The 14,365-nt window shown below is 34.1% G+C and overlaps 1 protein-coding gene across 3 annotated transcripts in view; it reads right to left on the reverse strand.

Moving 5' to 3' along the window:
- The window catches only part of DENND4C (DENN domain containing 4C), an 80,678-nt gene that overhangs the window by 46,782 nt on the left and 19,531 nt on the right, over positions 1 to 14,365 (reverse strand). For all 3 annotated transcript variants that reach the window (XM_037495120.2, XM_054689780.1, XM_037495121.2), the window contains exons 3-10: positions 13,424 to 13,676; positions 12,104 to 12,173; positions 10,222 to 10,391; positions 6,959 to 7,197; positions 5,414 to 5,480; positions 4,398 to 4,456; positions 3,871 to 4,015; positions 706 to 881 (exon numbers count right to left, since the gene is read on the reverse strand). In XM_037495120.2, the coding sequence (XP_037351017.1) occupies positions 706 to 881; positions 3,871 to 4,015; positions 4,398 to 4,456; positions 5,414 to 5,480; positions 6,959 to 7,197; positions 10,222 to 10,391; positions 12,104 to 12,173; positions 13,424 to 13,676 (1,179 nt within the window). The remainder of the gene's footprint in view (positions 1 to 705; positions 882 to 3,870; positions 4,016 to 4,397; positions 4,457 to 5,413; positions 5,481 to 6,958; positions 7,198 to 10,221; positions 10,392 to 12,103; positions 12,174 to 13,423; positions 13,677 to 14,365) is intronic.

Consider the following 14,365-nt stretch of genomic DNA (forward strand, 5'->3'; position numbering starts at 1 on the left):
CCAACTGTTTTATTACCCTATGTTGTGACTAAACTCAAAGAGGTAAACTTATTTTTATAAAATTTACATTAACTTTTTTTTTAAAAAGATTTACTTATTTATTTATTTATACAAGCACTGGGTACAGTCAGAAGTGCGGGAAGGTGAGAGAATTCACCAGAGGCAAAGCAGGGAGCAGAGCAGGCAGAAGGACCGAAGTACACTGCTGAGGGGAGCAGCGGGCGGCAGGAGAGGTCTGCGCGCCATGTGGGACCCTCACCCAGTGGCCGGGGAGCAGCCGGGGATCGAACCGGCGCTGCAGAGGCTGAGGGCAGCTTCGCAACCCAGTGCTCAACCACTGCGCCACCGGGGAGGCCCTACATTAACATTTTGAGTTAAACCTAGAATACCTATCTCCTGAGCTTTGAAAGCAGCATTTTACCTTTTTATTTTCAAATCTATATTCTATTATGATAAAATATCTGCTGTCTAGCATTGAGTTATCTAAACATAAACTATTATAATATTGAATATGTTCTTTTCCAAACCTACAGCTTTACAAGATTCTGATACCTGCTCTGGTTTTGAATCATTTTACAATATTAAAGAAAAAGACTTAGTAAGAACTTTAAAAATTAGTATATTGACTGCTAGAGGCTTTCAATAAAGTATAACTACATACAGGGCAAAAATAAACAGCAGATAACATAAAAAGAATCAACTTACATATATAACATGTTTGTATCCAAGTCAATGCAAACAACATCTTGTGGTGGATCATGAAGATCAAAATACCTTGAGTCAACTCCAACTATAAACGGTACAGGTGCACTAAGCACTGCTGCCAGTGAAAGAGGACAAAGGGGAATATACGGGCACTGCCATTGAAATGGAAAGATCATCTAGAAAAAAGTTTTAAAAAATTAACCAAATTTAAAATTTGCAATGAAAATTATGTAATGAACTAATTAAAGGTACCATTTTTAAAAGAAAGCAGCTAAGTCTAGTTTCTCTTACCTTAAACTTTATTTCAAAAACTAAATGACTATAAAATATTACTAAGCAATACCATCAACCAGAGCATTTTAAGATTACAATCTTAAAAAGCATTAAAATGACCACATGTACAATAAAAATGCTTGTTAACTCTTCTACTTATACAAAACCCATATTCCCTTTTATAGAAAAAGTCAAAGAGAGAACAACTGCTCAAAAAATTAAAAAACAAACTCATGATCTTTAACTCTTATGCATTTATCACCCGTCTATTAATTTTTGAAATAACCTTTGACTAAAACCAACTAAGAGTACCATGGACTGAAAAAAAAAAAAATGATTTCCTTGGGGGATGGTAATAGTAAATTGAAAATTTCAACAAAAAAATTTCCTAACTACGCAAACAGAAAATGATTCAGCTTCAGTGAAGCTTGGCATCTTAAAAACCACTAGTTAATATAAAACATAGACTAAGAATCTTTTTAACCAGCTCTCCTTTACAGTTTCTACTGAAACTGTGTATGTGTTTTTTAAAAACAAAGTTTTGATAAAAAATTTAGTCACTGATGATAAAGTTTTACAAAACTATAAAAATAGTTACCTTTTCAAGGACTACTTCAATTCTCTCCTTATCCATCATCACTCACCCCAAAGAAAAACCGATAGCACTTAATGCACTGTAGCTATTCATAACTGCAATTTTTTTCTTCAATCATTTACTTAGCAAATATCTGAGCACTCAAAATGTGCAAAACACTGTTTCAGATGATGGGGTCATAAGAGTGAAGAAAGCAAAAATCCCTGACCTCATAATGTTTACAGTCTATCCTAAGTCAGCAAACTTTCTCTGTGAAAGACAGGAAATGTGTTATGCCTTGCTAGCCATATTGTTTGTCACAAACATTTAGTGTTGTTGTCATGCATGAAAAGTCATAAGTGATGCGTGAATAAACAGCCCACATTCTAGCAAAACTTTATTTACAAAAACAGGTTAAAAACAGGATATGAGTCACAGGCCATACTTTGCCACAACCTGGTCTAGCAGAAAGAGAAAAAAAGGGAACAAAAGACATAATAAATAAAATATATACTATGTGAAGAAGTACTAAGTGCTATGAAAAAAAAAAAAAATGAGTAAACCAAGTGAAGGGGATTAGAGCTCAGAACAGGGGAGAAGGAAAACAAATGTGTGTTATTAAATAGATCAAACAGGGTAGGCCTTCTTAAAAGAGTACCCCTGAGCTGAAACCTGGAGGAGATAAGGGATTTAGTCAGGGTATAGACTAAAAGAGTGCTTCAGAAGAACAGCTAATGCAAAGGCATTAAGGTATGGGGTGTATCTAATATGCTCCAGGGTTTGCATGGCTGGAGCAGTGAGCAAGAGGAAGAGTAGCAGAAAATCAGACCGGAGAGCAGAGGGACGGGACCTAACAAATATTTCGTATTTCGTTCAATAAAAACTATCTTCCATTCAATAAAATGTATGTTACACCTACTATGTGATAATTGTAAAACAAAACTATCTTACAGCAAAATATGACAACTCCATCTTCCCCTCTGACTTCTGCAGTGAAATCATGAATAGGACTGCTTTACAAAAATACTCACTGGTTTCATCAATTTTGTTATGCAGCCCCATTGATTCTTTGATATTCAAATCAATCTGTTTTTGAAGAATTTAGCCTGTCCCCATTCTTAATTTTCTCCTTCTTTATTAATGGTAAATTGCTTGTCAAATCTTCATTTATAATCTTTTTGCATACAATTCAGGCAGTTCTCTAACATCAGTTACATAAACTTCATACAACCATACATTTTTCCTAAGATTTCCAATGTCAATCTTCCCATTGGTGCTTGCATTGTACTGCTGAAACCAAGAAACTGGGCCACAAAGATTCTCACAAAGGTACATAATAAATGCTAATATTTTATAGAAAGGAATATTTGAGTGAGACTTGCTAAAACTAGTCAATTCATTAACAAAATATGTTCATAGTATAACAACTTTTGCTTTTACATGTAACTGTAGAGGCTTGAAAAATTACATAGAGAATTTTTTCCCCCACTCACACCCCATAAACCAACTCAAATTATTATTACTGTTTTTCCGTCATAGCAATATTTCTTATCAAGTTAAGATTAGGGAAATATATTCCTTTTGTTGCTTTGACATGTATTTATTGAGTGTTTCCTCTATGCTATTCAACTTTGATGAGTGCTGAGGACATAAAGGTAGAAAAGAAACTAAGTCCTTACTTCTGTGAGAGTTATGCTTTCAAAATGAGAATGGAAAGGTAGAAGAGTCAGCTGTTTTAAATTAAACAAATAATGTAAGAGAGGGTTAGAAAAATCAAACACCCAAATTTGGGCACTATTACCTAAAAAGGCCTTGTATGATCAGACCTCTTTCTAATTACAACAGGAAGCAATCTAAAATGTTTAAACAGGGAAGGACTTAATTTAACTTTTATATTTTAATCAATAGCTAAACTTTTGTACATTATCCTATTTAATAATGAATTAGAATTTCCTATATGTTATAGGTTTAAAATGGTTAGAAGTTAAAATAGGGGAAATTAATAAATTGTACAATTTTAGGGCAGTTAAAACTGCCCAGGGTCTTTCACTTAATACAATAAGCTTCAGTGACATTTTATTATAATGTAATCACACAGATTTTCTGAAAAACTCTAAATATGAAAAATGAGACACATTTTCTGTTAAAGAGAAGTCACTATTGATTTTTACTTATGCCTGCTATTTCTTTTTGCCACTCCATAACATTAATGCTAAACTTTTACAGGTAATTTCAAAGCTGCTTCCCTTGAAGAGAATTACCCTTTAGAGTAAGATTCTGCCAATAATTTTGTACCAAAAGGAAAATTTTACACTTACAGCTACAACAGCTTCGGCTACTCCAGTCAACACAGCTGGCCTAAGAGAATGCAGTAGAATCTTATTCTCAAGTAAAAGAAAGAGCAGCAGTGTTGCACAGTTCTCAGGACCCAGGTTCATCAATAAGGTGCTAAAATTGGCTCCACTAGAAATACAGAAGGGAAAAAAGTGATTATGAACTATTTTGCTAAAATATGCCAAGATTTGCTTATAAATTATTTCTTAAATATTAATAGATTGAGAACTTAGTGTTAATTTCGGTCCTGATTATCACTAAAAAGTAGCAAATTTTATGAGACAGTGAAGATTCAAACCCATCCTTTGGTATCAAAATGGCGTGTCTTTTTTAAAGTGCTTTATTTTTTAAATGGTCCCTCCATACATCCAACTATCAAAATTAAAAACATTAAGATTACTCTTATCTTGATTGTAAAAATAACACTTAACTTTATTATCCTAACCCTTAAAGTGTTTTAAAGCATCTGCTCCAAACGAATAAATACATCATTTTAGATACCATCAATTACCTTAGTGGTAAAGGTGTAGAAACTGGCTGTGATAATATTAAGGCATCATGGACTGATAGCTAAAAAAGAAAGGAACAAAAAGGATAAGTTAACCAATTTTGACATCTAAACATTTAGGTTAAGAGTAAAACAGAAAAGAGTTTAATATATAGAGTGATTCAGTTAGCTGGTTAAAAGTTATTTAAGAATTATGGAAAACTTTTTTAAAGATTCAACTCTACTCTATAGACCAAGAAGTACTTGGCAGCTGTTTACTGTATATTATACTTGCTGCACTGAAGAACTCTCAAGATTAATATCATCTTACTTAATGTTACCATTTATTATCATTTATTATGTTGATAATATCTTAGAAACAAATTTAAAATAGCTTGCCTCTATAGATCAATTGCGGACTACAAACTATTACTGGTCCATGAAGAGATAATACATAAATGAAAACAAGTCATTTAGCAACTGATGGCAATCTGACACTAATTCCACACAATCAGTACAGTCAGATCTTTAGACAGAGTATTGATCTATTCATGTCTGCTGATCTCACATTGCAAGCTGCATATGTTACAAGCTATAAAGCTCATATAGGTCTGCTACTGGTTAGAAATAAAAAGAAACTGTTCTTTTAACAGTCTGAAGAGCACGTTTATAGATTATTTTACTGCCCCCTCCTATTACAGCTCATCTTCTACTTAATATTGATTAGTTGCTTTGAATTAAAATCATGCCCATAACATAATTCTAGGCTTTATATTGTTAAATAAGGTACATGAAAGGCCAAGCAGGGATCAATAACAATAATACAATAAACAAAAGATTAAATTATTCTAATCCTATATACTCAAAATTCAAAAAACCAGTATAAAAGGATGTTAACTGAAGGTATATAGTACAGGAAATTCAAGAACTTTATGAATGCATACTGCTTCACCTTAAACACAAAGGACCAGAGAATCCGCTGCAATAACTGGAATAAATATATACAGAAATCACCTCAAATATACCATTTTTTTTATTACCTGAACAAGTATTCTTGGTCTTTGTGGTGAAGGAAAAGGGATGTTTTGCATAAAATGTGAAATGTGTCTGGAAAAAAAGTTGAATGAAGATCATAATTACTTTTCTAAAATGCTTCATACATTTTAACAAATTATTACATATCATCCCAGATATAACAAAATCACTTACCTAAAGCTATGCTAAATGAATTTACTTAGTGTAAATAAATATACTCATCTCACTAAACTTCTGAAATGCAAAATCTATCTCTGCACTAAAAACACACAGTAATATACCCTATAAGCACCAAGAAAATAAGAGTAACATGATTATGGTTTTCATAAAAGAGGCTAAGTTTTATTGTCTTGGTTTATCAATGCCAGGACACTTAATTGTGATATAATGAACTAACACTAATATAGAATCTGATCCTAACAATAAATTTAATGTTAAATATTAATCTAATTATTTTACTGTAACTTTGGGCAAATCACTTAGCCTATTTCTCAACCACAAATAATGTTGAAGAGTCTCCAAAGTTTTGAACTCTTAGGAATCACTAAATGCAAGATATTATTTCAAGAGAAAGAAAAAAAAATCAATCACATATGCTGATTTCATTTTCATAAACTATCCACAGAACTTTAATTTTTTGAAAGGTTATTAACTTGTCATTAACATTAAAATTTACTTCAAACAATTTTAAGTTAATCTGACAGCTAAAAGTTAAATTAGAACATGAACCATTAGACTGGCATTCGAAAGTTGAATCACATTTCTATACCAAATTGTGTTAAGTTTATACACAGAACTCTACTATTTTTTGAAGCTGAATTTTGAGCACGATTATTTTAATACCTATAGATAATTACCCCCCACTTATCCACTAATCTCTTTCATTGATAATCTTTTTGCTATAATGTGAAATTTTCTAAATGGAAAGAAAAACCTGTGTTTACACATTGTATATCTTCCCACAAAACCCCTGACACCTCTTGTTTTGTTCAAGTACATAATTTACTATAATAAACAGAAGTCAATGGGACCTTAAAAATCAGAAAAATGTAATTTTTAAAAGCAGAGAGGTTCCACATATATTTTCCTTATTTATAAAATTTACAAGGCAAAGGGAACTACAAATCAAAGGAAAACTATGTAGAATTTTGTCAATGCTAAAACCAAAACCTCACTTTATCATTAATTAACCCACTTTTACTAACTTATACATCAGTCTGAAAATAGTTTATAGTAAGGAGTTGGAATGACCATTTGTATGGCTGGCGTGTATGTGTATTAATAGTCATTTTTCTCTTGGTTATTAGAAAATGGATAGGAAGAACACACACAAACAATGGGTATATATTTCTTCCTCATCTGAATCCGCAAAAGTTTATTATTTAGTCATCCTCACCACCATTCCTCAACTTTAAATTCAGAGTCAATGATTCAGGTGAAGAAGGGGACAATTAAAAAGCAGGGTATCTCTGACTCTCCTTCCCTTTCCAACTGTGCTACTTAAAATCAGTTTATATCCATTAAACATCTCTCTAGTCATTTATACATACTTTTCAATAGGAAGAGGATGTGGTCCAGACACAGAAAGTTTGTAGATAAACATGAGAAATTTTCTAAAAGCTTCAAAAAAAGGCCAATGTGAGAGTAAACAAATGCATTTGTTTGAATTGATGGATTTGGAGATCACTTTTCTCTCCACAGGTGTCACTAGGCCCAGTTGCATAAGTTGTTTCTCTGTTAGAAGTTCCCGAGAATAAGGTTCATAAAATTGAATGGCAGCTCCATATACCTACAGAGTAACAGAATTTCATTATAAGATTTGCTTTTAAAAACTAATTTCTTTTACTCTTATTCAGCAAGAAATATTTGCTCAGAATGCATCTGAAAGTTAAATGAAAATTCAAATCTCAAACATTCCTACATCATGTTACATATGTAGCTACTGGAGAAAACAGCTTGGCAACTTCTCCAAAATTTAAACAAAGAATTACCAGTCATCTATTTTGGGGCATTTGGGTTGTTTCCAGGTTTTGCCTATTGTAAATAGTGCTGCAATAAACATACGGGTACAGGTGGTCTTTTGAAGCAATGTTTTTGTGTCCTTTGGGTAGTTCCCTAGTAGTGGAATTGCTGGGTCATATGGTAGCTCCATTTTTAGTAGACTGAGAAACCTCCAGACAGCTTTCCATAATAGATGACTGGATCAAGAAGATGTGGTATATACACACATTGGAATATTATTCAGCAATCAAAAAAGATAAACTCATGCCATTCACAGCAACGTGGATGGAACAAGAAGGAATTATACTCAGTGAAATAAGCCAGAAGGAAAAAGAAAAATATCAGATGGTTTCACTTATAGCAGGAATATAGGGGAACCAAATAAGACATCAGTGAAAAAAAATAATAACAGTACAAAACACAACAAAGCAAAAACAGACTATTATAAATCAGAGACATCCTGCAGGGAAGGAGGCAGGAGAGGGATCAGAGGGAGGGAGAGAGGAGCATAGGGGACTTAAGTGATGGTGCATGGATGCACTGGTGAAGGAAATTCTATGGGGACTACACTTGAGGGGGTGGGGGAAAGCAGACTGGAGCATGAACTCAAACAGATACCTATACATCAATGTTCATAGCCACATTATTCATAATACCCAAAATGTAGAAATATCTTCACTATCTTTAATAGTGATGGTAAACTTATAGCCTGTAGAATGAGGCCACAGATATATTGTTTGATCCACAAGTGTCAGTTTTGGTTACTTATACTTCTCATTAAAATTTCCAATTTTGGGGCCTCCCTGGTGGTGTAATGGGTTAATCACCGCACTATGAAGCAATTCACAGCCTCTGCAGCATGAGTTCGATCCCTGGCGGGCCAGGGAGGTGACCCATATGGCACAGCAGACCTCTCCTGTCTCGCCCGCTGCTCCCCTCAGCAGTATATTTCAGTCAGTCTGCCTGTTCTGTTCCCCACTCTGTCTCTGGTGAATTCTCTCACCCGCCGTATTTCTGGCCTGTACCCCGGCTCTTGTATGCATAAATAAATCTCTTTTTTTTTTAAGATTTATTTATTCATTCATTCATTCATTCATTCCGTCAGAAGCACGGGAGGGTGAGAGAATTCACCAGAGCAGAGCTGGGAGCAGAACAGAGTGACGAAGTACACTGCTGAGGGGAGCAGCAGTCACGGCAGGAGAGGTCTGTGTGCCATGTGGGACCCTCGTGGCGGCCAGGGATCAAACCAGTGCTGCAGAGGCTGCGGGCAGCTTCACAGCCCAGCGCTCAACTGCTGCACCACTAGGGAGGCCCAATAAATAAATCTTTAAAAAAAAAATTCCTATTTTGTAAATTTTCCTAAGAAACTGTTCAATTTTTTAAATCTCTATTGTACCTGTAGTTTTATTCTTTTCATTTTTTAACGTTTATTTTCGCCATCTCTTTAAAATTGTCATTCTATGTCACTATTATTGTTTTATACATATTTTCCATTCTTGACTTACAAATAAAGTCTATACATGTCTTTTATAGGATATACACACTCATTTCTTTTGGGATATGCTCAAGAAACAAGGACAGACTTGTTTCTTTTTCTTGCTGATAATGGAGAAGCTATTCATAGGTTCTGCTTAAAGACCTTTGTTGAATATTTACATTGCATTATTTCTCCGGGCAATGGCCTGGGAGAACTTGCCATATCAGATTTCCACATCAATTTCCATTTCTATGTAAGAGGTAGTGCTGGATTTTTAGGTGGTTTTTTTTTTTTTCTGATTAAGATTCAGTATGCATTTTTTTTTAAAGATTTATTTATTTATTTATACAAGCACTGGGTACAGTCAGAAGCGCGGGAGGGTGAGAGAATTCACCAGAGCCAGAGCGGGGAGCAGAACAGGCAGAAGGACTGAAGTACACTGCTGAGTGGAGCAGCGGGCGGCAGGAGAGGTCTGCGCGTTGTGGGGGACCCTCCTCCAGTGGCCGGGGAGCAGCCGGGGATCGAACGGGCGCTGCAGAGGCTACAGGCAGCTTCGCAACCCAGCGCTCAACCGCTGCGCCACCGGGGAGGCCCCAGTATGCATTTTTAATCTGAACACTCAAATTATCATCATCCCTGGAAAACTCTGAACCATCCACTAGCTCTGAAAATATTTCCCCTCCTTTTTCTAGTTTCTCCTTCTAGAATTCATTAAATATCTATTGGGCCTTATGATTCTGCCCTCTACATTTTTAAATTCCTTTTAGGATTTGTGTTTTTCTGTGCCACGTTTGGGGTAATCTATCTCCCACTTCATTTTTCCTCCCTTCATGTATACATTCTCTGCTATTTAAAGCATTAATGAATTTTTAATTTTAAGAACCACATTTTTCATTTCTAGACAACTGAAGCTTTTTCTAATCTATTCATTTTTCAAAATATCCTTTTTTTAATTAATGTTTTAAGTCTACTAGGTCTTTAATCATTTCAATTATATATCCAATTTAAAATGTTTCATATTGTCATTCTACCATTTTAATATCCCAACCCAGCTAATCATTGTGGCTTTCTCATTCTTCCTATGTACCTCTATCTTCTAACTTTTACTATACTCTCATTTTGAGGCCTGGTTTTGGGGGTTATCTCTCCAGAGAGAGATTTGCTTCTGTAGCAGTTCCAGGAGCATCAGCATCCCGATACCATGTTCATGTTGATGCATTACCTCAATTGTAGTATACATTTTAACCAAAGATACAATGTCAAATACATTTATATGACATTATTTTATGGGGGGAAAACAAACAAAATAGGCTTAACAAAGAGACAAACATATACCTTTTCAGCAGAGGAACCTGTCAAGACAAAAGTTGAAAAAACTGGAAGCGGATATTTGGTTTGGGAATCCCAACATTCAATAGTCGCTCCCATAGGAAGGCAGAAAAGAGGTACAGATTCTGAGAGCGGAAATGACTCATAATCATCTTCTGGATATCGAAAAATTAAACCTTTGGAGAAAGGAGACAAAAATTTTTTGAAAATAGTTATTTGTTTATGAGTTACATTGATACATACTAATAATATATTTTAATAGTAAATTTCATGGAAAATATTTATGTATAAAACTTCAAAATCAATTTTTCTCTTGTCACATCAGAAATTAAAATAAATTTACCCTTTGTTTTTCACCCATAGATTTACAGTTCATTCTAACATTAAAAAATATACTAAGTAAATGTAAATTGTAATTATTCAACAGGATCACCAATCTTAATATATTATCTTCTACATACAACCAACATCTTTATATTGAAATAGAAAGAAAATTTACCAACTATTTCAACTAGTTTGCAAAATATTCAGGGAAGGGATAAATATTATGTAATAATGCCAAGGCAAGAGAAATTGTCACAGCCCCTAAACTCATCTTGAGAGAAGCAGTGTAAAAGGCATGAAAAGTAACAAGACAGAAAGCCCTGTGACTAGTCGAGGGTATGTTAGACCGAGAAAATAGGAGCAAGAGCGCTTTGAAGAGCACACGAAGCCCCTTAGAATAAAGTAGCCAGCACACAGCATCAGTTCATTAATCTCTGATGTTTCTAATATATAGACCACCTCTAAGTTAAATGATTGAAAATAAGCAGGAGAAATTTTTGAGTCCAAATTCATCTCCAAAATTTTTGTACTTTATAATACATGTCTCATATCAAATACCTGAATATTTTCACAGAACTTGTTCATGTAAGTTTTTTTATAAGTAGTACTTTCTTCCCACAAAAAATTTATATTACATAGAATCAATACATGACAATACTGTACAAGGCAATATTAAGAGTATCACATTTTAATATGACACTGAAATTTATAATTGTTAGTTGTTACCTTTATTTTTATACTATAAATTAAATGATTTGATTCATTAGTATGAATGCATTAATGAGAATAAGATTTTTCAGATATGAATTTGCCTGACTTTTCTGAAGTAAAACTTTATATTCCAAAAACTGCATGATCAAAAAGTAATTGACACTATTTCTTTTCACAAAGAAGTATTCCAGTATTTCTTCTATTTACAACTGGAGCATACCTGGATTTCAGTTTTTATCCCACCATACCAGTGGGATGAAGAGGTTAAATCTTTACAGCCCTTGACACTTTACTGTGCAGTAAGAATGTGGCGATAGATTTCTCAAACACTTCATGGCAGAAAAGTTTCTCAGGCCCTCCTCTCCTCCACATAGCTGATTCTTTGCAACAAGGGAGAAAGGAAGCAAGTCCATGGCAAGTAACATGTGGTTTCAAATCAGACACACAGAAATAAGAGAAGGAAATATAAGAAGTAAAGATGCAGTTTGACACCTTTTTGATTGCCAAAATATAAAAGGTCAGAGAGCAAGCAGTTTTCCACTGAATTGTTATATTAGTGTAGACTATAAGCTTGAATGTTTATTCTACATATGCTTGCTTGGGATGAAAGCTTACATTTAATGAATAACATGTTTGCATGTGGGTGAGCAGTAATATTAATACACCTTGTAAGTAATGTATTTAAAAAAACTTATGCTGCCCTTAAAATTCAAACTTATAGACAATTCAATCTATGAATAGACCAGTTCCACAAACTACATATGGAAGCATACATTATCTCTCCTAAGCAAATGTTAATATATACCAGTAACTATAGTAATAGAGACAGATTTTTTTTTTTTAATTAACTTACCAGCTTTATATGCTATTGCATTAGAAGCAGGCACAGACTTCTTATAACACAGAAACACACTGGAACCCCACTGTAAAACACAAATTAAGTTTTTTTAAAAAGTAGTAAAAAAAGTTGATTTTTAAATGTATTCTAAAGAAATTTTTTCACAGGAGTCTATTTAAAAATATTAGACTGTATAGTACAAAATATAGCCAAATATAAAGTTGAGATCAATAAAAGAAAAAGTTTTAAAAATACTTTCACAAAAATTAAACTGACATAAAGTTAGTTTCAAAAAGTTTCAAATTCTACAGTCAACCAGGGATCACCTCTCTTTGAAAGAAAAGGCACAAAGTAGAGTGGGCACTAGCACTCAAGCTAAGGGAGACTAGAATCACTGTGGTGCTTTGAAGTCATCCTCTCCACAGGCAAACCTACCGTGACCAACAGCCCCAGGCTTATTAGTCATCTTTGCCTATACCACATTTAAGCTTAGTTTGATATAAAGGTATTTCTCAAAATAAACCTGATCCAGTAGTAAACTTAACTCTCAGGAAACCATAAATCTACTATTTATCTTCAGTTTCCTTTTTCATTAGAGTCCCTTAAAAAATAAATATGTAAAACTACAGTATTTTAAACAGATAAATGTAAGGGGAGTTCACACACCCAGTCTCCCTGCAGGCATCCTTAAAGACATCACTGAAATTCAGAAGTTAATAAAACCTCTATAATAGTGTAACATAGGGCCTCCCCTGGTGGTGCAGGCGGTTGAACACCGTGCTTGTGAAGCTGTCTGCAGCCTCTGCAGCACCGGTTCAATCCTGGCCAGCCGGCGAGGGTCCCACATGGTGCGGCAGACCTGTTCTGTCTCACCCACTGCTCCCCTCAGCAGTGTATTTCATCAGTCTGCCTGTTCTGTTCCCCACTCTGTCTCTGGTGGGTCCTCTCACCCTCCCACACATCTGGCCTGTACCCTGCTTCTTGTATAAATAAATAAATCTTTAAAAAAAAAATAGAGTGTAACAGGCAATATTGGCACATACACCCCCCCCCAAGGAAAAAAACCCTCTGACTTCAAGTATCAATTTTCTAGATGAAATTATTCCAAATTATTAGCTAGCTAAGGATTTTAAATATTATTATAAATCATAAAAATTAGAGAGCTACAATAATAAAACATAGACTCATACAAGTATAAATAGGAGTAGATAATAAATAGGTAATAATAAATAATAATAAATAGGTAATAAATAGGAGTCCAAAATTAGCCCTTTTTTTTTTTTTTTTTTTTTTGGTTTCAATGAAACTTTGAAGATGAAACAACTTTAAACTTACCATTCCACAATTTAAGTTTTTGTCAACTTTGCAGAAAGTATGAGGAGGGGTTTCTCCTTTACTGGTTACAATAACACAGATATCAGTTACAGCCAGGGAATTCTGGGGTCGAATTAAAGGAGCCCTTCGGTAAGTGATAAAGATTCTTTGTGAAGTGGTTGAACTATTGTTGACATTGGCACAGCGACCATAGGGTGTGGCTTGGATCACCTCACATCCTGGAATAAGCCTCTCTTTCCCTTCATATAAAACTCTGCATTGCAAGGAGGGAACAAATACAAAGATAGGTAAATACATTTCAGGTTAACGCTGGTTTTCTTGAAACAAAATAAAAATTTTTGGTCTTCCCTATTGTTCCCCAAATTTTAATTACAAACCCAATTGAAATTATTACTTTGGGAAGTATAATGCTCTTAACTACTATTTTTCAATAGTTAGAATATAGCTCTAAGAAGTATAAATAGGATCAGATAACTGTTCATTGCTTTTTAGAAGAAATATATAAAATAGGTAAGGGGCAACAACACAAACATCTTTAGATGACTCCGTATACGTTTTATCAAGTATTCAGATGTTTTCACAAAATTTTCTTTTATAACACATGTCAAAATTTTACCTTTAAAAATCCTTTGACTAAAATGACCAAACACTGTTTAAAGATATTTGAGATGAGCTAATAAAAGACATGTCATGGTCTTGGTTAAGAAGACTTAATATTGATGTCAATATTCCCCAAGGAGATCTACCGTCAATAAAATTCCTTTCTAAATCCTGCTGTCCCTTTTTGTAGGAACAGGCAACATGATCCTGAAGTTCATATGTAAGTACAAGGTACCTATTATAATCAAAGCAATCTGGAAAAACAAGAAGGAAGTTGGAAAACTCATACTTCTCCTATTTTAAACGTATTATATATCTACAGTCATCAACACAATGTGATAC

This window comes from Talpa occidentalis, unplaced genomic scaffold (genome assembly GCF_014898055.3).
Source record: "Talpa occidentalis isolate TD23 unplaced genomic scaffold, MPIMG_talOcc4v2.1 talOcc4.7, whole genome shotgun sequence".
NCBI lineage: Eukaryota > Metazoa > Chordata > Mammalia > Eulipotyphla > Talpidae > Talpa > Talpa occidentalis.